The sequence below is a fragment of the Mobula hypostoma genome, chromosome 14 (genome assembly GCF_963921235.1).
Source record: "Mobula hypostoma chromosome 14, sMobHyp1.1, whole genome shotgun sequence".
Classification (NCBI taxonomy): Eukaryota; Metazoa; Chordata; class Chondrichthyes; order Myliobatiformes; family Myliobatidae; genus Mobula; species Mobula hypostoma.
In genome coordinates, this window is record NC_086110.1 from 18,991,621 (window position 1) to 19,016,734 (window position 25,114).

At 44.5% G+C, this 25,114-nt stretch overlaps 1 protein-coding gene across 5 annotated transcripts in view; it reads right to left on the reverse strand.

Moving 5' to 3' along the window:
- Positions 1 to 25,114, reverse strand: part of cpne2 (copine II) — a 273,889-nt gene that overhangs the window by 158,567 nt on the left and 90,208 nt on the right. For all 5 annotated transcript variants that reach the window (XM_063066745.1, XM_063066743.1, XM_063066741.1 and 2 more), the window contains 2 exons: positions 13,612 to 13,698; positions 13,290 to 13,349 (listed from right to left, as the gene is read on the reverse strand). In XM_063066745.1, the coding sequence (XP_062922815.1) occupies positions 13,290 to 13,349; positions 13,612 to 13,698 (147 nt within the window). The remainder of the gene's footprint in view (positions 1 to 13,289; positions 13,350 to 13,611; positions 13,699 to 25,114) is intronic.

Below are 25,114 nucleotides of genomic sequence, written 5' to 3' on the forward strand. Positions count from 1 at the left end.
GTACATCTTTGGAACGTAGGAGGAACCCAGAGCACCTGGAGAAAACCCACACGATCACAGGGAGAACAGGCAAACTCATACAGTCAGCAGTGGGAAAACTAGTTTCAGGATGTTTAAAACAGAGGTGTTCTGTCAAGTAAATATGTCAGAATCACCCTAAAAATAACATGAGAAATACTATTAAAGATCAGTTGTAATAAAGTACTGAACCAAAATGGTACTAAGACTTTGCATCAAAACAAAGTACAAAGCCAGTTGTTTTTGGAATTCCCACTGTGCATTAGTCTGTCATTGTTCAATTGAAAATGAGCTGTGAAGAGAAGATTTGCAATGCTTACGTAAGTTCCGTGAGTGTCCATTTAAACAGATCAGCCTTCATCTTTGTGCCACAATGACTTTTGGATCAAGTTGTGCATTCTGACGCCAGAGATCAAGAAACAAGCTATTGACACAAATCAACCAGTCCGGATCAGTCATCTCTCAAACAGCCCTGATGCGCAGTCTCAGGCCAAAATGCCAACAGTCGCTTTGCCTCCACAGATGCTGGCCTCACTCGCTGTTCTTCCAGCAAAGTTTTTTTTTAACCTCTGGGACCGTCTGCAGTCTCTCTCTAACTACACAATAGGAATGCTGCATTGCTGATGGAGATGGGGATGGATAGGGTGAGGGCGAGGGGAATGGGGACGGTGGGGAGGATGGCAAGAGCGAGGGGGATGGGGAAGGCGAGGGCAAGGGTGAGAGAAACAACACAGAAAATACCCTTTAGCCTATGATTCTGCAATGACAAACTATCACCCTTTTTGCACAAATCACATTTTAATTTCCCAACATTCTCACCTACTCTCACCAGATTCTACGTCTCTCTCTTTCTCTCTTTGGTTGTCCATTGAAATCCGATGACAACGTCCACTCCTTTAACAGTGAGATCTTTGATGACTATACAGTCCTATCCTGAACCCACAAGCTCTATTGCAGGTGGGACATGTATATGTGGTAGTGGTGGCAACCATGGCTGCTTTTCTCCTGGCTCTCTTCTGCTGTCTTGTGGTTGTTCTTTCCATCACCAGAATATGAACCCTGTCCCTACACAGTTGTTGCCAAGTGGTACGGTCAGCAGCAACATCCTCCAGGTCCTCGGGTCTGATCTTGCACTTCCTTAAAGCATTCTTCATCTGATCCTGATAGCGCTTCTTCAGCCCTCCAGCTGAGCGTCGACCATGATGTAGCTGGCCGTATAACACTCTGCAGGGTAGCCGACATGGGGGCATCCTTATCACGTGCCCCAGCCACTGCAGCTGATGCTGGGTGATCGTGGCCTCAATACTCCTGCAGTTGGTCTTTACAAGTATTTCAGTGTGAGGCACCCGCTCACGCCAGGTAATTCCCAGGATGCGCTGGAGGCAGCTTATGTGGAAGCGCTCCAAGGACTTGATGTGATGGCTGTAGGTTACCCAAGCTTCACAGCTATAAAGGAGGGTGGTGACACAGACCGCTTGGTATATGGCGATCTTTGTGGAGGGACGAAGGCTCCTGTTCTGAAAGACTCTACGCTGAAGTCTCCCAAAGGCAGCTGATGCCTGTTTAATGCGACTCTGGATGTCGTTGTCAATGCCGCTATCCTCAGAGAGAATGCTCCCCAGATATTTGAAAGATGGCGCTACTGACAGCTTTTCATCACCAACTGTGAAGGCAGGTAGAGTGGGTGGGACACTGGTATTCCATTGGCAAACCACTTCTGTCTTGGTGGTAATGACAGTCAGCCCCATCCTGCTGTACGCTCTCACCGCCACAGCAAGGACAGTCTGAAGATCCTCCGGAGTATGGGCCACAAGAGCACAGTCGTCTGCATACTGCAGCTCCAGGACCCACTCTCTGCGGAGTTTTGGTGGTTGCGTGGAGTCTCCTGATGTCAAAGAGGTTGCCATCTAATCTGACGTCCACTACACCACTGTTGTCTTCAATCTTCTACTACTCACTCAAACACTAGGAGCAACTTACAATGGACAATTAGCCTACCAACCTGCACATCTTTGGCGTGTGGGAGGAAAGCAGAGCACCTGTAGGCCATAGAGAGAATATGAAAACTCCACACAGACAATGACAGAGTTCAGAATTGAACATACAGCTCCACTAAATGAGCCACTGTGCTGTGCTGCTATAAAGCACCTTTGAATTGTAACATATACTATACAAATGTTTTCCTCCTGTCTGCTGCAGAAGCCATTTTAGGAAGGAAAAAGCCGTCATTCAAAATTACATGACTGAAAGAAATTCCTAAAGTTGACCGGAAACCTTCAGTCATGTAAAATTTTTTGGTCATTATAAAATAGGTTATCTTCACCAGATTAAAGGTAGACAAATTAAATGATGCATGCAATCTCTCAGAAAACATGTTACACTTTATGCCTCTATGTGAATTAATGTTGTTTAATGAGTCACAGCATTAATTTGAATCAAAATGTTACCAATAAAATTGCTCCATTTCTCATTTCTCCATTGCTAAATGCAGGAAGTATGGATGAGAGAGAAAATACAGGTCTCAGGCAAGGGAACAATATTATTAGTGCCTTGTAGCAATCTGAAGCTTGTAATCTGTGACACATACTATATTGATATTTTTATTAATTATGTGGAAGACCTCAACTCCATCAGCTAGGAACAATGTTGAGCAAACAGACTAAACCCTCTCACATTAAACTTCCCACCTAAAGAACAAAAACACATTGGTTCGAGTATTTCCTCTTGCAGGCTTTGGAGGAGGATTTCAGCTGAGGTTTAGCCCTTGTGTGAAATGATATGGGCCTAGGAATTCCACATCAAGTTCTGATGTGCTTTGCCTGCTGAGCAGGATGACTGTCTTAAGTTCACTGAATATATAAAGTGAAATCCCACTAATGGTCAAATTTGGAAGCATATAAATGAAACTTGCACCCACACTGGGTTTTGAGAAGTCTAAACTGTGTCCTTAAATGAGATGCCGGAGCCAATTTAGTAAACAACTGAAGAGCCTCAACTTTTACTTCTTTGGGCCTCATCTGGACTCTAGGTGCAGGGCATTGATAGGGCGCTGCTGGTGTGTTTGAGGTCTGCTCTATTTCAGAACTAGATTTCCCCCTGATCCCCAGTGGCCACAACCACACTGGCTTGTGTGCTTTTATTTTCGGTTTAGACATGTATGTTGACTTTGGCTGCAGCTTGCCAAGGAAGCTGAGTGAGATTGTTGACCTGATGCTCGCAGTCAAGTTGAGCTGCTTTGAGAGAGGCAATGCTCCAAAAACCAATACTACAACTTGCCTGTGCAGTAAGAGACAGAGGCAGACCAGCTCCCCCATGATAGGAAAGGTTATATATATACTTCATCACCAAAGGTCTCTGTTTATTGTTGAATATTACAGTGCACTGTGTGTCATTAGTCTACTCAAGCTCAGAAGCATGTTATGCTTCCAATCAAACAGGAATTAAGTAAGGAGAGTAACTTTGACAATTGATAATCTGAATGTCTAGATGGTCGAATAATCATCTAAAGGTTAGCTCAACAGCAGAACAATTATAATTTCACATCTTGAGAGATGGTGACTCAAAATTCAGTTACAACAAAACATATATGCAACCGTCAGGTTTGGCCAACATGCATTTGTCTGGGGTAAGACAGCCTCTGGCCCAGCCAAACTGAGAAATCTCGTTTGTGTGGATGCTGTGTGATGTGCTGCCCGGTTACAAATCCGTACTGCAAAATATGAGACAGTACACCGTATGCAATTAAACGATTGAACTTTATAAATCTTAATCTGACTATAGGGTTAGTAAAGAAAATGAAAAGAAAAAGGGCCCATTTTAATGAAAAAGTCTAATGTGCACATTGGAGTTCATGGTTCCGTCCATTTGTTCTCCATCGACCTTCTCTGAGCATCGCTGACCCTCGGACCCTCGCTCTAAGTCCACTCCGGCGGTCTACCAACCCTGTCCACTCGCGTCTTCTCTTCATCTGACAAAAGACTGCGAAATCCCTTCTCCCTGACCCACAAGAAACAACATGCTCTCATTGGATGGCACACATTCCAAAGTCCCTGTTATCTCTAGTCATAACCCAAACATTGCTGCTACAGAGAAACCATTACATTAGCAGTGAAACATTACAGCCCGTTACACATAACTGTAATGGGAAATTGCTCATATTGATAGCCTGGACTTGTCAACCTTACAGAAGCTGCTTTCTCCTTTTGGAGACTGCAATTCAGTGCCCAGCTAAAAATCATCTTCCCACCACAATAGAAACCCACCATGACTTTGTCTCCCAGTCTCTGATATGTAACAGTGGCTGTTGAATTCAGAGATACTCTCTGTCTTCTTATTAATGAGCAGAGCAAAATAATGGTCAGCTCATTCTAATGTATTGCTGTGTCCATCCCCGGTGCTTTATTCAGAGCTTGCTGTGGACTCCCCATTAGCAATCTGTAGTTTCAACGGCTCATTGGAATTAATGGGTCCCGAATTGGAACCCGTCTGAGGAGGGAGGCAGGGATAGAGACAGCACAGAAGACAAAGAAAGAGAACTCGGCTAGAGCTGAGCTGCTCTTCCCTTTCCAGGTTTGTTTTCTCCTTTCTCTCGCAGGCTGCAGTTCCAAAGTTTGTCACGTCATGTGACTGGAGGGGCAGTCAGAGACTCCTTGCCTGGGCAAATGGACTCAGGCCTAGGCTTGCCATGACAACTGCCAGCCTTTGGGAGTAGAGGCAGTAGCTGTCTCTCAGGCAATCACCACTCAACCAATCAGAGACGTGCTTCAAACTGCAAAGCTGATTGGTGCAATGTGGTTTCACTCACTCTGGCACTGCAAATATTCTGCTCCCATTGTTTGTACACATCACACACACACACACACACACACACACACACACACACACACACACACACACGTAATACTCTGCAAACTCTACAATTCACATTGATGTCATCCTACATGAAAAACTAAAGCAAAAGCCATCTTCATAGAAAGTTGAATAGGCACAGAGACAAAGCCTTTAATATACAGGAAACCTCACAGTTATCAGCAAGTCTGGGCATCCTGTGACCAAACTGTGAAGACCACAAACAGGAAACAAAGTCTCCTCTCTCCTTCAGTGGTGACACTGCTCCATGCTATTTTGAGAGACCATCTGTCGTTGGTAAATCTTGTACATAGATGGTGAAGTTTGCAGTTAGTCAGAACCTTGGGGCAGGAGATTTCAGATTATTTTGGAGAAAAGCCCCATCTTCTCCCTTTGCAAAAATGGCAGAGCCAATGATAAGGCCACCATCTCCAGAGGAGGAGCAGAAGGACTAAGAATAAAGAGATGATTCTCTACCACCCTCCCCCCAAGGGTCTTCTCACACTAAACTCTACCCGCCAAAGGGGCAATGCATTCAGATGGAGGCTGTCCGAGGTAGCAAAGATCTAACAGCAACTATAGGCAAGGATGCAGACATCATGCTGGTATTGCTGTCGCGGCAGGGAGGACCATGGTCACGCTGAGCTTCTTGGCCTGTGGGGCATGACAGGTGGTGGTATTGCATATTGAAGCTGGTTGCTGCGTACTCAACAGCATACGCGTGGCCGATCCGCTCAATCTGCTCTGCAGCTGAAAAGACCACCTTCTTTGTCTTCACGATGCAGCTCCAATGATTCCCAAGAACCCTTGCCTTGTTCAGCATGGAGCAGTCCTCTGTAATGCCATCTCCAAAAACCAACTTAACTTTCCCTGAAGCCAAGGACTAAAGCTCTCACATTCAGGGACAGGTTTGGACCTGCACAACCCAGTTAACCTGAGTGCCGCTATCACAGATCATCTTAGCCCAGTAAGGCAGACACCAAGTTGCACACTCTCTTTATTCAGTCAGAGCCAGCCCTCCAGCCTCTTGTACCAAACAGAACTTTTCCTGGCCTGACTCCTATCCACTCAGGTTTGGTGTCCTTCCAGTTGCAGATCCTCACTGAAGCTGCTCTGTTAATTTCCAAGGTTTAGCAACTGGGATGTGAGCATCAGGTACAGCTGATGTCCTTTAGGGGAGGAATCCTGCAGTCCTTACCTGCTCTGGCCTACAAGTGACTCCAGACCCACAGCAATGTGGTTGTCTCTTAAACCCTCTCTGAAACGGCCTAGCAAGCCATTCAGTTGCGTCCAACCACTAAAAAGAAAATAATAAGAAACAAACCCAGACAGACGCCCCATCATCAACCTGAGCACTGGAAACAGCATGGCAAAACCAGCCCTGTCGACTCTGCAAATTCCTCCTTACTAACATCTGGGGACTAGTGCCGAAGTTGGGAGGGCTGTCTCACAGACTAGTCAAGCAACAGCCTGACATAGTTGTACCGACAGAATCATACTTTACAGTTAACATTGCGGACTCCATCACCTTTCCTGGGTATGCACTGTCTCACCGGCAGGACAGAACCAGTAGAGCTGGTGGCACAGTGGTATAGAGTAGAGAGAGAGTTGCCCTAGCAACTCCCAACATTGACTCTAGACCCCATGAGGTCTGATGGCACCAAGTTAAACATGGACAATGAAACATCCCGTTGATTACCACATACCCTCCTCCCTCAGCTGATGAATCAGTACTTCTCCATGTTGAGCAGCACTTGGAGGAGGCATTGAGTGTGGCAAGGGCACAGAATGTACTCTGGGTGGGGGACTTCAATGTCCATCACCAAGACTAGCTTGATAGTACCACCACAGACCAAGTTGATCAGGTCCTACTGGACATAGCTACTAGACTGGGACTACGGCAGGTGGTGAGGGAACCAACAAGAGGGAAAAACACACTTGACCTCATTCTCACCGACTGCCTGCCATGGAAACATCTGCCCATGACAGTATTGGTAGAAGTGACCATCGCACAGCATTTGTGGAGACTAAATCCCATCTCCACATTGAAGTAACCCTCTACACTGTTGTGTGACACTACCACCATGCTAAATGGGATTGACTTCGAACAGATCTAGCAGCCCAAGACTGGGCATCTATGAGGCGCTGTGGGCCATCAGCAGCAGCAGAAATGTACTCAACTACAATCTGTAACCTCATGGCCTGGCATATCCCCCACTCTGACATTTCCACCAGGCCAGGGCATCAACCCTGGTTCAATGAAGAGTGCAGGAGGGCAGGCCAGGAACAGCACCAGGCATACCTCAATATGAGGTTCACCCTGGTGAAGACACGATATAGGACTACTTGCCTGCCGAACACCATAAGCAGTCAGTAATAAACAGAGCAAAGTGGTCCCACAACCAATGGATCAGATCTAAGCTCTGGAGTCCTGCCACATCCAGCCATGAATGGTGGTGAACAATCAAACAACTCACTGGAGGAGGAGGCTGTACAAATATCCCCATCCTCAATGAGAGAGGAGCCCAGCACACCTCTGCAAAAGATAAGGCTGAGGCATTTGCAACTATCTTCAGTCAGAAGTGCCAAGTAGATGATCCAGCTCAGTCTCCTCCTGAGGTCCCCAGCATCCCACATGTCAACACGCGGCCAATCTGATTCACTCCACATGATATCAAGAAACGGCTGACAACAATGGATACTGTGAGGGCTATGAGCCCAGACAAAATCCCAGCAATAGATTTGTGCTCCCGAACTTGCTATGCCACTGGCCAAGCTGTTCCAATACAGCTATAACACTGGCATCTATCCAGCAATGTGGAAAATTGCCCAGGTATGTCCTATACACAAGAAACAGGACAAGTCCATCTCAGCCAATTACTGCCCTATCAGCCTACTTCAGTACAGTACAGTAATGGAAAGGATCATCGACAGAGCTATCATGCAGCACCTACTCGGCAATAACCTGCCTACAGATGCCCAGTTTGGATACCGTCAAGGCCAGTCAGCTCCTGACCTCATCACCTCCTTGGTCCAAACATAGCCCTTGACATCAAGACAGCATTTGATCAAGGTGTCCCAGCTAAAATGGAGTCAATGAAAATCAGGGGAAAACCCTCCGCTGGTAGGAACCATACCTGACACAAAGGAAGATGGTTGTGGTAGCTGGAGGTCAATCATCTCGTCCTTAGGACGTCACTACAGGAGTTCCCAAGGGAAGTGTCCTAGGACCAACCATCTTCAGCTGCTTCACTAGTGACCTTCTTTCCATCATAAGGTCAGAAGTGGGGATGTTCGCAGATGACTGCACAACGTTCTGCACCATTCGTGACTCCTGAGATGGTGAAGCAGTACATGCCCAAATGCAGCAGGACCTGGGCAACATCCAGTATTGGGCTGACAAGTGGCAGGTAACATTCACACCACTCGCCTGGATGAGCACAGCTCCATCAACACTCAAGAAGCCAATACAAGGCAGCCCACCTGATTGATACCCCTTCCACAAGCATCTAATCCCTCCTCCGTCGACAAACAGTTGCAACAGTGTGTACTATCTACAAGATGCACTGATTGATACCCCTTGCACAAGCATGCAATCCCTCCACCAACAACAAACAGTTGCAATAGTGTGTACCATCTACAAGATTCACTGCACCAACACACCCAAGTTCCTAAGGCAGCACCTTCCAGACCCACGACCACGACCATCTAGAAGGACAAGAACAGCAGATACCTGGGAACACCACCACTTGGAAATCCCCCTCCAAGTCACTCACCATCCTGACCTGGAAATCTTCATTGTCGCTGGGTCAGAATCATGGGACTCCCTCCCTACCAGCACTGTGGGTGTACCTACACCTCAGGGACTGCAGCGTTCGAGAGGCAGCTCATCATCACCTTCTCAAGGGCAACTAGGGATGGGCAATAAATGCTGGCTTAGCTGGCGACACCCACATCCCGTAAAGGAATAAAATAAAAGCTCACTGTGTCTTCTTCGCAATGTTTGAACAACCTGCACGTTGTACAGAAGGGGTTTTGTGTGTTGAAGGAGAGGAGGAATATTGCATGAGTGATTACAATGAGCACACTGTCATCTTTAATTGCTCTGGTCTGTGGCCAGCTTTGGGCTCTGTGATGGTTAAGCTCCTGAACCCTAGCACTTTACTTCAAAGCAACTTACACATATCGCTGATGGGGGCTGTCAGTTCCCGTTGTGAGAGAGGAAAAGGGGTTGGTACAGTGTTTGTGTGTGCCTGTGTCTATGCGTGTGTGTGTGTGTGTGTGTGTGTGTGTGTGTGTGTGTGTCTGTCAGCATGTGTGTGTCTGTGTGCGCATCTGTGTGTCTGTACGTCTGTGTGTGTTTGTGCATGTACATGTGTTTGTGCCCATCTGTGTGTGTCTGGTGTGAGAGTACATGCTTTGGATTAAGCATATATGTGACTGTATCTAGGTGCATGAGAAGAAAGTATGTGAAAATGAGCGAGTGAGTGTGTACGAGTACATTGAGTGAATATGTATACGACTGAGAGAGAGAGAGAGAGAGAGAGAGAGAGACACACACACAAAGAGACGACAGAGAGACCTTCCATCATCCAGGGCTAAATATCTGTGTCTGGTGTGGGTAATGTTGCAGCAGTGGCATATGTCTGGCATGGTTCATGTGTATGGTGCGTGCACAGCGCACATGATACTTGCGTGTTCCATGAGGCATAGATGCCTGATTGCAATGTTGTTGCCAGAAGGGCTTGCTGGTTGTTTCCTCTGACCATACCAGTGCACAAAATTATGAAACTTCTTCCTGCAGTGTGATGACACCTGTGGGACATCACCCCTGAAGTTTGGCTCTCTGGTCACCATCTCCTACTGGGGTTCACCTCAGCCCTTGGTGAGCCTCTAGACCGCTTTTCCAGAGGGGAGGATACCTTTTCTGTCGTCCACCCTTCAATCATGATGAGGGTGCATCACATGCCTGTGCCCCAGCACACCACAAACTACACAGCTGCTTGGTGATGAATGCTTCTTTCTCCTCTGATGCTGACTGACCTGTTGAGCTCCACAATATTTTGGTGTTTTTACTTCAGATTTCCAGCATCTACAACACTTTGCTTTCCGGAACAATTTGCTGCCCGGGTTGGATGATGAGGAACTGGAGGAAACTCACATGGATTGAAACAACTGATCTAGCGGATCTCGTTAGCGTGATCTGTTTCTGTCTTTAACATCCTATCTAATGAAGGGAAGTGAGTTGTGACAGTCACCCTGGTAACGTGCTTGTCAGGAAGTCTATGGTAATCTGGAAAGAATGTGCCGGCTCTGTGATCATTAGTTATAAAAACAGGAGTCTTTTTTTTCTGAATGAGTCTGCCAGTTATGAATTTATAATGAACCTTGGCTTCAGATGGAGAGCTATAAAAAGGAAACAGCACAGAATCCTCCCAGCCTAACAGCTTTATAAAGAGGCAGCCAGATTTTCACAGACACCCACAGCTTGTAAAGGGACAAGTGTGTAAGCACATGTCACATTCAGATGGGAGGCAGCTTGTTATTTTACTCTTCAAGATAACAAATGATAGGCAATACTCCTGTTATTCTGCAATAACTCAGCCATCATCTCCAAAATAAATTTGTTAAGTGATCTGGAGAGTGCCCTTGCTTATGTGATAATTGGCTTTGATTTACTTGAAACCCAGTAAATGGTTTCTGGGATGTAACACGATTTATCACGGTCTGAAGACACACCGGAACACTGCCCGACAGGTCAAGGCTCCTTTTTCTTGGTCCTGGGCATTTGTTTTACTTCAACGGCAAGTCCAATAAAGAGCCAGTGGAGGGACAGATGATCAACAGAGGGGAAATGGAGATAAGAAGCCAAAAAGACCGCAGTTCGGAGATGGGGTAACGAGCACCAACACGGTAGCCAATTAATATTTGAGCTGGCGGGATTCAATCACATTAAAAACACAAAGGAGATTATTCAATGATCTGTGCATTGAACATAAGGATGGACGATGGGAGGACGGATACCACCTGTGAGGTCATGAAAGCATAGATTTCCAGTTGGCCAAGCTCCCAACTGGCATGTGGAGTCAGAGCAACACAAGGGTGCAGTCTATTGCCCCCTGAAGTATTGTGACACTTGCCATCTGGGCACACCCAAGGGAAAAGGAGTACAATTGGCATCGATCAAGCACGTTTCCCTGTGAAAGTCGCATGTAAAAATAAGTGCCAATAGTGTTAATTATAACACTTTGCTGCTGCTGCTGCTACTGTGTGGTCCGGAACCTCCGGAGCAGAAGGCTTCAAATCCTCAGCTTAGCTTGTTTCGGCGGCCGGGGCGAGGTCGAAGGCGCTCGGCAGAGGATGGTGCTCGGGGGCTGGTCGGAGGCTCGAAGTTTTTGAATGGACGGACTCAGTGTCGGCTGTGGTCAAGTGCTTCCAATGCATCAGCAGTTGTCGGTGCCTGGAGGTTTATGGCAGAGAGTTTCTCCCTTTTGCCGCCTGCTGTCGGGGACTCGGGAGTCGATCTACTCGGGACTCTGAGACTTTTTTTTTACCGTGCTCATGGTCTGTTCTTTATCAAATCATGGTATTGCTTTGCACTGCTGTAACTATATGTTATAATTATGTGGTTCTGTCAGTGTTAGTCTTTGGTTTGTCCTGTTCTTCTGTGATATCACTCTGGAGGAACATTGTATTATTTCTTAACCCATGTATGCATTCCTAAATGACAATAAACGAGGACTGAGTTTTCTCATAATCTAATATCTAACCAAAAACACTCAACGTTTTAGGAGCAGCTTCGTTCAATCTGCCTTCAGATTTCTGAATGGTCAGCGAATACGTGAACATTGCCCCATTAGTCTGGCTCTCTCTTTACACTACATATTATATATAATAAGTAATGTAAATAGAAATGTATTATAATTGATAGTATATTTTATGTATTGTACTATACTGATGCTGCAAAACAACAAATTTCACAACATTTTAGTGACAATAAACCCGATTCTGAATGTGAATCCCTGGCACAGCACCGTTTTAGCACAATGTCAAGACCCCATTTCTTCTTTTCAGGCTTCATTTCAATATTGTGTCAGAAGAAAAACATTGTTGCTTGACTCTTTCCAAAGACAGTGTCAGAAATTGATTGTCGACTGTTACTTGCGTCCATGCCATTTAATCGAAAATGTATTTTTACTGGAGTGAAAGGGGTAATGAATATTTCTTTGCAGTTCCACGTCACGCAGGGAATCGTTCTGACACTTCCCAACAGGAGTTGTGCGTTCAGCATCATCAATCTCCTCATAACACTCCTTTTGGAGCCCTACCGGGTAAATTAAGCTGGGTTCTCCTAAGGACTGTTGTTCGTTACTCCTTGAACTATTAGACTTTAACAGCTGCAGTGGCCTGGACCCCCCAAGGTACCTTCTTGTATTTGGCCCCAAATGCTCGACATGGTACTGACATCTTCTCCACCCACCAATCTCATCCCTTGACCTCACCTCACAAACTCCCAGCTCCTTCATATCCCTGAGGCCCTGACACCCCCAAAGCTCTGTCTTCTGCTGAGGCCCTGGCCCATTAATCTCCCAAGAGCCCTGACACTTGCCACTTCCACTGGCCTTCGAATCTCCAGCTCTCTGAAGTTCAAGCCTTCAGTCTCAAACTTCTGGGCTCCTGAAACCCTTCCCCCCCCCCCCAGCCTCAACCACCCCAACCCCGCTCCTCTCTGGCAAACTCTCCTTTCTTTCCTTCACCTTTAATCCTCTGATGACCAAAACACACTCCTACCCCACACTCTGATCTCCTCTCAGCCTCTTCTGTCCCCACAGCTGTAATCGGCCTCTGTCTGCTGGCCCCCAATCTCCGGCACTGGGCAACAGCTGCCTCTGACTGGGACTTCCCAAGAAAGTATCTTTGGACCCTCTCCCCCCCACCAATGCTCAATATTCTATTGTCTCCTCACCCACCTGCCAACCCCAGCATCTGATTCATCCTATCACAAGTGTTGCTGAAACAGTAATACCCTGGACCCGGGGTTCTACTCAAATTCGCAAAGGCAGGCCCACAACTGAAATGGCTGCCATAATATAGCAAAGAACATCAATATATATATATTAATACTTTACATTAGTTGCTCACTGTAAAAATTGCAGTTTAGATCCAGGAATGTCTGGTGTCACTGAGTCATAAATAGCATCCAGTAAATCAGCCAAGGTGACATGACCTCACTGATCTATTGGTTGCTCAGAAGTCATAATAAGGGCCGATCTATCAGCAACAACAAAGGCAGAACTTCGTGGCTTATGATCAGCAACACGGTTTTCTTCTTGCTCGTTAAGGATCTGACTAAAATACCACATTTGCCTGCTGACAAAAATTTACAAGGTAGCATTAAGGAAGGTAGTGATGCTTCTACTTACTGTGAACATCAGCTGGCAACCGCCAAGGATATAATCCAGAAAGGAATAATTCCTGATGATCTGAAATAAATGAAACCAGAACATGAGCATCTGTATAGTCCCGTTTACATATTTTAAAATAATTTATCGGCTTTTGTATAATGAGTTAATTTACACATTATTATAACCACAGGTCACACTGTTGCAGGCAACCTTCACAAATTATTCACATAATTAGTGTGCTAAGACTGTTGAAATCTTATTAAAATAGATTGTTTTGCTAATTTTTCTAGCAATTAGACTTGGAACAAAAAGCTGCATCTTAGAAAGATGTAAATTTTACCTTGCATGATTTAATAACAATTATTCCCGAATTCTTGTAAGTCTTTTTCTTCTTTTGTTTCTTTGAATTAATGCATTCAAATTCTACCTGAAAGCAGCAAAGGAGAATCTCTTTAGATTGTTGAAGAGAAGTGAAGGTTACTTTTAAAAATACTTTGAGGGCTATCTCCTTTGCAAACTGGAAACCAATCATTTCTTTTAACAGTAAGTTTTCTAAAGAATTAAATGGCTCATTTTGACTGCATGTTTTCCCACTGGAATCCAGAGTCTCACAAACATCCACCTCCATCCCTTCACTATTGCATCTTCTGTGAACTGAAAAGAAGCAGTGTACAAATGGTAGTCATGGAGATAACTCTGGTCTACAGTATATCATTCTGTCAGAGAGAACAGAGAAGGATTAAAAAAGATGACAAAGGTATATGGACGAGGTGCCAAGAACGTGCTTACGGTGAGCTGATATCTGCTTTAAACGCTTTAAGAACAAGGAGCTAGTATAAAGGAAAAAAATTGCAGTATCTGGAAATCTGAAATAAAAATAAAAGGCCCCCAGAAATAATCAGCAGCTTAGAAAGTCTCTGTGCAGAAACTAACTGCTTCAGGTCAGAAGTGGGAAGAGTTAGAGGTCAACTGTGCTTTAATTTGCAGGTGAGTGGCATAGTGACTTCACATCTTCAGTGTCTCAGGTTCAATCCAAACTCTCAGTGCTACGTGTTCGACCTGTGGGGTTTTGTGGGTTTCTGCCGATATTCCAAAGATGCAGGTTTTTACATTAAATGTTCACTATAGATTGTAGGGAAGGTGAGGAAAATGGACTGGAACAGGTCCTGATCGGTGCTGGGTTGTTTCCATGCTGTGACTAAGAGAAGAGGGAAGGGGGTAAATTAACAAAGATAGTGGTCATGCTGGAGTGGAGGCGGGTGAAGGGAGACTGAATGCCAATGCCATCTGAGAGAGGGTGGTGAAGGCTTGCTAATTGCCAAATGCAGACTGGGCGACCGCTTAGTAGAATTTCTCCATCACATTGCGCCTGCAAATCCCCATCGAACCCCCAGACTGATCTCTCTGCCATTCTTTTACCATGAAGCCCAACGCCAGCTGCAGGAACCTCACTCTCTGATATAGCTTAAGACTTAAACAATAAATGCTAGAATTTCAAAGAACTGTCTTTTCCCAGCACATTGGAACAGACCAGCTCTGCTGAAAGACCTGCAGAACCTTCAGATGAAGTAAGTACCTTAAATTTTAAGGGACCTCCATCAGGTTAAAGCAGCACTTCATTAAGGAAATACTTTAAAAGTTACAATGAGGGTACAAGACAGTATAATACCAAGAAAGTAAAATTGGAGGTGGTGTAACAGACTTGAGATTTATCCAATATATTCATTAGGTTTTAGGCCCAAGAGATTTAACAGAGCTTTTTATTCAAAATTGTGAAGGATGTGGATGCAATGAATGGAATTTGCAATCTCCTGTTGGGAGCAGGAACAGGAAGAATAGATTTAAATTTGCCAGTGGGTGAATAAGCAGAGTGGTCTGGAATGTTTTCCTACCAGGAATATTTGAGGCAGGGACAATGGCATATTCTGAAGGAAGAGCTGTAGAAAAATTTGAAGTAGTACTGTAGGGTGAGCCTGGAGGACAAGGAATAGCACAGAATCCAAACAGGATATGATCAGCCAAATGACCGGCCAGATGAGCAGTATTGGGCCCCTTATCTAAGAAAGGGTGTGTTGAAATTGGAGAGGGTTCAAACCTTTGTCTTTGTTAAAAGACCTCAGCAATGCGTCATAAAGTGATATAACTCTTCAGACCACCATGCCCATGCATAGCATTTGGCCCAAATCTACACTGACCCAATTTACTCACTTTAGGTCCGTAACTGTCTACATGTATTTCTTTAAAAATGATTGTCTTTGATTCCACCATCTCCTCACAGAGAGTTCCAGGTATCAATCAAACTCATTCTATAAATAAAGTCCTACTTAAATCCTTTTTAAAACTCCTTCCTCTCACCATAAGCTTATGAGTGTTTCAACAGAACCAGATCTTGACCAGATTTGCATCTCTTGTTGCAGCAAGTAGTCTACAGAGTGCTTCGAAATGGAGCACCAAGCATTACCTCATTCCTCAGAGATCAGAGTCAGACTATCCTAGCTTGACCAAGTGTGGTCTCAGTAAAGCTCTTCATTCTGTTTACCAGCATGAATGACTTGTCTCCCTGTGTAGCTTGCCACATTAACACACTTTTCCCATTACCAAATGACCTCTCCAGGTTCCACCCAAATGGATCATACACACACACCCAATGGAAATGAAGTTGGAAACTACGTCACTGGTGAATGTGATTCACCACATATGACTGCCACTCACAGTAAATGAAGGAAGAAAAACTTGAGCTAATTGTTCACTGATTGAAGTATAAACTCTTCAAAGATTTTGTGCCTCCACCTGAAAAATCACGAGAGGTATTTTCCCAATGAGTTTAAATGAAATCAGCCTATTACTGAGCCAGAACCCATCGTTATCAGTTCATTATCTGAATCTTATTCCAGAGATTTTCAGACAATTTCCATGTTGCCTTCAAAGTCAACACTGAGGCAGGACCACAAAGCGTAGGTGGGGTCTTTTGGATACATTTTGTAAATGGATCTTCAACTTCCTCACAGACAGGACCCAGGCTGTAAAAATAGGGGACAAGCTCTCCTCTACAATCACTCTGAGCACCGGTGCCCCACAAGGCTGTGTACTCAGCCCCCTGCTGTGCTCACTGTACACCCATGATTGGTAGCCAAGTTTCCATTGAACTCAATATATATGTTTGCTGATGACACCACAATTGTAGGCTGTATCTAGGGTAATGATGAGTTTGAGTACAGAGAGGAAATTAAGAACCTGGTGGCATGGTGCGAAGACAATAAGCTATCCCTGAAGGTCAGCAAGACGAAGGAATTGGTTGTTGACTTCAGAAGGAGTAGCGGACTGCACAACCCAATTTACATCAGTGGTGCGCAAGTGGAACAGGTCAAAAGCTTTAAGTTCCCGGGGTCAATATCACAAATGACCTGACTTGGTCCAACCAAGCAGAGTTCACTGCCAAGAAGGCCCACCAGTGCCTTTACTTTCTGAGAAAACTAAAGAAATTTGGCCTGTCCCCTAAAACCCTCATTAATTTTCTTCTAGCATTCTTCTAGGGTGCATCACAACCTGGTATGGAAGTTGTCCTGTCCAAGACCGAAAGAAGCTGCAGAAGATCGTGAACACGGCGCAGCACATCACACAAACCAATCTTCCGTCCTTGGACTCACTTTACACTGCACGCTGTCGGAGCAGTGCTGCCAGGATAATCAAGGACATGACCCACCCAGCCAACACACTTTTCCTCCCTCTTCCCTCCGGGAGAAGGCTCAGGAGCTTGAAGACTCATACGGCCAGATTTGGGAACAGTTTCTTTCCAACTGTGATAAGACTGCTGAACGTATCCTGACCCGGATCTGGGCCGTACCCTCCATATATCCGGACCTGCCTCTCGGTTTTTTTGCACTACCTTACTCTCCATTTTTCTATTTTCTATTTATGATTTATAATTTAAATTTTTAATATTTACTAACTTTTACTATTTTTAATATTTTTAATATTTAATTTTTGTAATCCAAGGAGTGGGAAACGCAGAATCAAATATCGCTGTGATGATTATATGTTCTAGTATCAAATGTTTGGCGACAATAAAGTATAAAGTATAAATATAAAAGTATAAAGGTATAAAACCAAGGTACTGGGTGGTGTCTCAGGTAGGTACCAATGTTCTCATGATGCAATCGCAAAGGAAGAGCAGCATATTTATCACGTGTCCGGCTGCGTATTCTCAAACAACAAAACAGATGGAAGATCATCTGATTATTACTGCCAGTGGAGATGGCAGGCTTGATTTTTGCTTTAACCATGATGCAGTTGAGAGTGATGATGAAGATGGGTGATGAGGAAACGGGCTGCAATACCTGGTGGTGGGCAAGGAGATCCCTCCCATTCCAGTGCTGGTGAAAACTTTGATATAAGATTGAGCTGAATTGTCCAAGTTCAGTTCAAGTTTATTGTCATTCAACTATACTCACGTACACCGCCAAATGAGACAACTATACCCGCGTACACCGCCAAATGAGACAACTATACTCACGTACACCGCCAAATGAGACAACTATACCCGCATACACCGCCAAATGAGACAACTATACCCGCGTACACCGCCAAATGAGACAAATATACTCGCGTACGCCGCCAAATGAGATTATACCCACATACACCGCCAAATGAGACAACTATACCCGCATACACCGCCAAATGAGACAACTATACCCGCGTACACCGCCAAATGAGACAACTATACTCACGTACACCGCCAAATGAGATTATACCCGCATACACCGCTAAATGAGACAACTATACCCGCGTACACCGCCAAATGAGACAACTATACCCGCGTACACCGCCAAATGAGACAACTATACTCACGTACACCGCCAAATGAGACAACTATACCCGCGTACACCGCCAAATGAGACAACTATACTCACGTACACCGCCAAATGAGATTATACCCGCATACACCGCCAAATGAGACAACTATACCCGCATACACCGCCAAATGAGACAACTATACTCACGTACACTGCCAAATGAGACAACTATACCCGCATACACCGCCAAATGAGACAACTATACTCACGTACACCGCCAAATGAGATTATACCCGCATACACCGCCAAATGAGACAACTATACCCGCATACACCGCCAAATGAGACAACTATACTCACGTACACCGCCAAATGAGACAACTATACTCACGTACACCGCCAAATGAGAGTATACCCGCATACACCGCCAAATGAGACAACTATACCCACGTACACCGCCAAATGAGACAACTATACCCGCGTACACCGCCAAATGAGACAACTATACTCGCGTACACCGCCAAATGAGACAACTATACTCGCGTACACCGCCAAATGAGACAACTATACTCGCGTACACCGCCAAATGAGACAACTATACCCGCGTACACCGCCAAATGAGACAACTATACTCGCGTACACCGCCAAATGAGACAACTATACTCGCGTACACCGCCAAATGAGACAACTATACTCGCGTACACCGCCAAATGAGACAACTATACCTGTGTACACCGCCAAATGAGACAACTATATCCACGTACACCGCCAAATGAGACAACTATACTCACGTACACCGCCAAATGAGACAACTATACCCGCGTACACCACCAAATGAGACAACTATATCCACGTACACCGCCAAATGAGATTATACCCGCATACACCGCCAAATGAGACAACTATACCCACGTACACCACCAAATGAGACTATACACACATCCATTGCCAAATAAGACAACGTTCGTCCAGACGAGAAACACAATATGTAACACACACAACACATAAAGTAATATTATGCAATTAAATGAACAAATAACAAAGTTGATCTATGACACAGGTTATAAAGTAAATAGTATAAGGCTACTGGTGCTTCATACATGATGAGACCTGGGTGGTGGTAGGGAGTTCAGTAGTTTTATGGCCTGGGAAAAGACGCTGTTTCCCATCGTAACAGTACTTGTCCTAAAGCTGTGGTAGCTCCTGCCTGATGGTAGGGGGTCAAAGAGATTGTTGGACAGAGAGGAGGGATCACTGACAATCCCAAGGGGCCTGCGTAGGCGGCTCTTCTGACAAATATCTCTGATGGGTGTAAGAGAGACCCTCTCAGCAGTCCTTGCAATTCTTTGCAGGAATCTGCAGTCGGATACCTTACAATTCCCATACCAGGCATGATGTTGCTGCTCAGGACACTTTTGATGGTGACTGATTCTGTGAGACTGAGATCGCAGAAACATTTGGTACTGAATTCCAAAGGTACACTGTAGTACAAAGGAAGATCCCAGTTCAGAATGGCTGATTTCTAATGTTGAAAATTTTGACCCTTGGTTCTGGACACACGAGTAAGGGAGACATCAGCTCTATGGCTATTCCACCAAGCTCTGTAGGAATACTTTTTATTCCTAATGGGGACACTTCTTGTTCTTCTGAACTCAGTAGAAGCCTAACGTGCTTCCTCTTTCGTTATGTGACAAAGCTAACCTCTGGGAATAGGGTGAAGCTTTGTTGCACCCTATCGTAAGTGAATTCATTCTCAGCTAGGCACCTCAGAGGAGTAAGCAGTATTCTAGGTGTGATTTCCCCAGGTTCTGGCTGGCACCAGCACTTCAGCACAGCAACAGGTCCTTCAGCCCATCTAGTCAGTGCCAAACCTATTATTTTGCCTAGTTCCATTGACCTGCACCTGGACCATAGACCCCATACCCCTTCCATCCATGGGGCAAAAAGGGGACAAGGCTTTGGTGGGAGCAAAAAAGGAGCAAGGCTTTGGTGGGGGCAAAGAGGGGGCAGGAAAATGGAAAAACCATAAGCATTCCTTTAAACGAATCAGAGGATAAAAGGGAAAATAGATATTTATCACCTGTTTGCATAGTATCAATGCATAGTATCAATATGCATTTAAAGTTTATTTGAGTTATTTAATAAAATTTCAAAAGTATTTAAATGTCTCTGAAAACATTGTGTAAGGGTTTCTTCTTTCATGTTACTTGCTAAGGCTAATAATAAAACGGCTTCTCTGTAATGTTAACTGATGAGGTAATGTTCTCCGTAACAGCATGTTTGTGTTAGAATTAGTGATAACAGGACTTGTATTCATTTGCTAACCAATTGGGATAGATGTTATTCTTTCTGTCTGTGTGAAAACTGTTAGTTGTGTGGGCTTTGGGGAGAAGGCGCGAAGAGGATGAAGAGAGAAGACGTGGCTTGAGGAGACGGTTGCCGGACCCGCTGGTCCTGGGCTCGGAGCAGGAGCCCAGGGGTCGACGATGTGCGAAGGAGGATCAGCGAAAGGGAATCCGTGAGCTCCAACGTTTGTGCACTGGACATGATTATGAGATTATTGGCACCTTTTATTTGTTTTCCTTTTCTTTTATTTCACTACTAACCCCATACTTAAATATAAAACTTTAATTGTTTAACTGCACATTGTGGACTGAATATTATTTCGGGGTACGGATGTTACACAGGAGACACCACACGCAGCAACCACCCAAACAAGAGTGCTAAAGTTTGGCCGGGGAGGAGGCACCACCTCCCGAGATCATGCCACTAGATGCAACGAGTGTTACAACAGAAATAAAGCACAGTAGAGAGTGAACAAAGTCCTGCTCCCAGCTGTCAAATCTCCACCCCCAAAGTTGACAAAAGTTGTGTGGAATCCCTTTTTACTCCAAAGCAAAGAAGCTGAATCTGATTTTAACTGCTGCAGTTGATCACCAGTTTTACTCCATCAGAGAAATTCCCCTTCTTAGTTCCATTCTTTTCCCACAATTTCCCTTCTTCAAAAGTAAACTTGATTCTCTCTGTCTTAGTTGTGATGAAGTACCTTTGACCTGAAACGTTAACTCTTCCTCTTGCCATGGATGTTAAATGGTGTGTTGTTTTCCAGCATCTTGTTTTTTGTTTTACTTTCAAATGTGAGATAGAGGAGTCATAATCTCACAGCACAGACTTCCGGAGGAGTTGTATCAGATAGTGGTCCATAGATTAGACTATTACATTTAAATAACAAAGAGAAATGTAATAGAATTATTACCTTACTTCCCCTTACTACCCAGATTCAAATGGAGAAACGGTAAGTTACTTTCCATGGTGAAAGGGGTATTGAGGAAAGAGGTCATGGAAGATCGATTGAACCTCACCATGAAACATTGAACTGCAGCCATCCTGACCAATAGAATAAACCCACAACCCACACAGGGCTTACGTCCACTGAACTAGTAATGGACAGAGGACCCAGGTTTGGTACAGCAAGCAAAGGAGAGGTGATTAAGTGTCCAGCATACAGGCAACAGGGAAATGTGTTTCAGTCTGCAGGATGGAGATTGTGATAGAACAGCTTGTGATCTGGCAGATCATAGACATGGTGATAGAGCTCAGAGTACATCATGACTATGTAAATTTAAGAATGATCCTTTGAAAACTGTGGCAAAATTCCTTGATCCACATTGACCTTTTAATACTAGTACACATACTCAGGAGAACAGCAAAAAACTTCGAGAGCCTGGACGTATCTGGCATCAGTCCAGCTCGATAGCTGTCCAAGTCCTTTTGTAACAGAGTCAGTGTGTTTCTGACCATGTAAAGGTTGTTCTGCTCGGACACGTTACTCCAACAGTACCCATGCCCTCTGTGCTGCAGTTTCACCCCATCAGAGAAATTCCCCTTTTGGATCTATGCCTTCAACATGAGCAGCACCAGCATAGCTGTGAAAAATCACCAAGCAGTAACTCAGAACTTCAGCTCGTAATAATTGTGAAAAATCAGTATTTTCACATAAAAAGGGGGTGGCACAATGTAGTCAGTATAATATCACATATTAGCAATGATTTTAGTAAAGCCTCCTACCCTATTAAGAATCAAGGCATGCAACCAACTGCACTCTTAGAAGCAATAATGTTTTTTGGAAAGTTTCAGAGACAGTCCATAAAGGGCTTTGAATAAAATGCATATATTGCTAGTGCTCCTGACATCTCACATATTTGTTCATAAACTCTATGAACTTGGGTGACAATTAAGAACCAATGGCCTCACACGTTTTATTACTACCGTCCTTCACTTTATTTCAGACCTTCCCCTTTGTTCTTTCCTTCTCTCTACAGTATCCCACGCCTCTAAACTGATCTTCTACTTCCCGACTATGTATTTTTTTAAAGCTGTTCAGCCCTGTTCACCATCCAGTTGTGTCAAGTAAATGACAATACATGTTCTGTAATAAAAGTCTGTACATGTTCAGTACAGACACAACCATCGTAGCTCTTCTGGGAACGAAGATGCTGCCTCGGCATCAGCCGATGCCAATTCTCCAGTGATCTTTAAGTTCTCGAGGCTGTAGCGCTTTACACAGCCAGCCAGCCATCCCTTACTGGCTTTAAACTCCTTCCTCTTGCTCACAACACAAGTAGAGAATGAACGAGACGCGAGACGAACAACACTCAAACAACGAGTGCTGGAGAGAGATTGAGGATCTGTGAAATGGCGGGAGGCTACAGCAGGCTATGCCTACACATCACTCCATTCGCGTGGATTCAGCGTAGTGCTCGGCGTGCAGCAAATTCAAGTTTTGCTTTTTGGAACTTACTGGAATTTTTTTTCCCGAATATTTTCGATCCGCGGATATGGAGGCTGACTGTAATTGGAAATCCAGCTACCTGGTCAAGTAAGTATTTCCAGCACTTTGTTTTTGACTATTTTTTTTTCTTTAAAAAGCATATTGTGAAGAAAACACTCAAAGCAGAGTGCTTGTGTTGTTGTTCCTTTCTGGGACTTGTGGCACATTGGGTGACACCTCTGCCATTTCTTTAGAATTTTGTCTGTTTTTTTTTAACGACGCTGAGGTGCCAGCTCAATGCTCAACCCAGCACAAACGGAAAGCATGCAAGGAGCTGGCCAGGTTTGAACTGGGACCAATTTGGCCTGTTTTTTTAATACCAAGTAATTCAAAGCCATGAAGTGTGGTGATTCATGTAAATGTTGCTCGTGCTAAGCACCTGAAAAAAAAAGATTGGTCTTCTTTGTCGCACGTACATTGAAACGTAGTGAAATGCACTGTTTCTGTCAACAATCACCAACACAGTCTGAGGATATGCCACAAGTGCTGCCATGCTTGGGGCACCAACACAGCCCACCAAATCTTACTAACTCCAAATGTACATCTTTGGATTGTGAAAGGAAACCCACAGGCTCACAGGGAGAACGTACAAACCCCTAACGGACAGCGGCGGGAATTCAATGTTGATCGATTTTACAGCTGGTGCTATAAAACGTTGTGCTAACTGCTACACTAACATACCGCTCTGAAATCCATCTTTCTTGAAGTCAATAAAAAGCCTGTGACAAGCAGGATGACACAAATTAATGCAGTTGAGTGGCTATGACAATGTTGGGTCCAAGGAGTGGAAGGAGATTTTGGAAGTATAAAGACCTGGAAAATAATCATCTTCTTCTTCATGTGCCTTGCGCGTTACACTTTTGGACAATCATGGTTCTTCACATCTAACAATCCCTCGCAGTGTCAATGATATCTCCCACACTTGGATCTGTTAGTTCTTTCAAAGTGTCCATATATTTTCTTCTTTGCCTTCCTCTTCCGCGTTTCCCAGGCATTCTGCCTTGTAATGTAAGGCATTCTATTTTTCCCTTTCTGATGACATGGCCCAAGAATTTAAGTTTCCTCTCATTTAATGTTCTCATTAAAGATCTTTTTGTATGGGCACGTTGGAGTACTGTCTCATTAGTTACCCTATCTCTATATTTTACTTTCAGCATTCTTCTAAGAAATCACGTTTCTGTTGTTTCTAAGCTTCTTTGGAGTTCTGGTGTTATAGTCCATGTTTCAGAAGCGTACAGCAAGATTGACCAGATGGAAAATAATAAACAAAAACTGGGGAAAGGTGAACAAACTAGGTAGGAGTCCTGATGAAAGGTCTTGGCTTAAAACATTGACCACTTACTCCCCTCCATAGATGCTGCCTGACCTGCTGAGTTCCTCTGGCATTTTGTGTGTGTAAAGCAAGGCAGGGTCTGCAGAAGGAGACAGTCAATGGTCAGGAGTGTGAACCTGCATGAGAACTGGGAAAATCAGTTTTCTGATGGGCGAAGTGTACAAAGAGCATGCTGTAATAGGATGAACCAAAATTGCAGAAGGCAGGATGTGAACACAAGAGATTCTGCAGATGCTGGAAATCCAGACACAAAATGCTGGAGGAACTCAGCAGATTGGGCAGCTTCGATGGAGATGAATAAACAGTCGATGTTTTGGGCCGAGACCCTTTCTCAGTACTAGGAAGAAAGGGGGAAGATGCCAGAATAAAAAAAGTAGGAGGACTAACTAGGTGATAAGTGAAGCCAGTTGGGCGAGAAACATAATGGGCTGGAAAGGAAGGAATCTGATAGGAGAGGAGAGTAGACCATGGGAGAAAGGGAAGAAGGAGGAACACCAGGGAGAGGTGATAGGCAGGGAGGAGAAGAGGTAAGAGGCCAGAGTGGGGAATAGAAGAGGAGGGAAGGGAGAGGAAGTAAAAAGATAAGTGGTTAAGGTAGGATAATTAGCAGCATATATGGTGTGTTGTCCATAGTAAGGTAGTGGGATTGCCCAGCGGGTCAGACTGATATACACAGGGTGAGGAAAGGAAATAAACATTGATGGTATATCCTCCAGCAGATGTGTGGTGTGCTGAGATTGCCCAGCGTTTTCGGCTTTTGATTCAGATTTCCAGCGTCCACAATATGGCCATTTTGCACTAGTCTATTTAATCTTTAAGCAATAGGGGCTCTGGCTGGCTGCTAATCCATCTGCAACACATCCAAGGAAGCTGCCCCAGAAAAATGT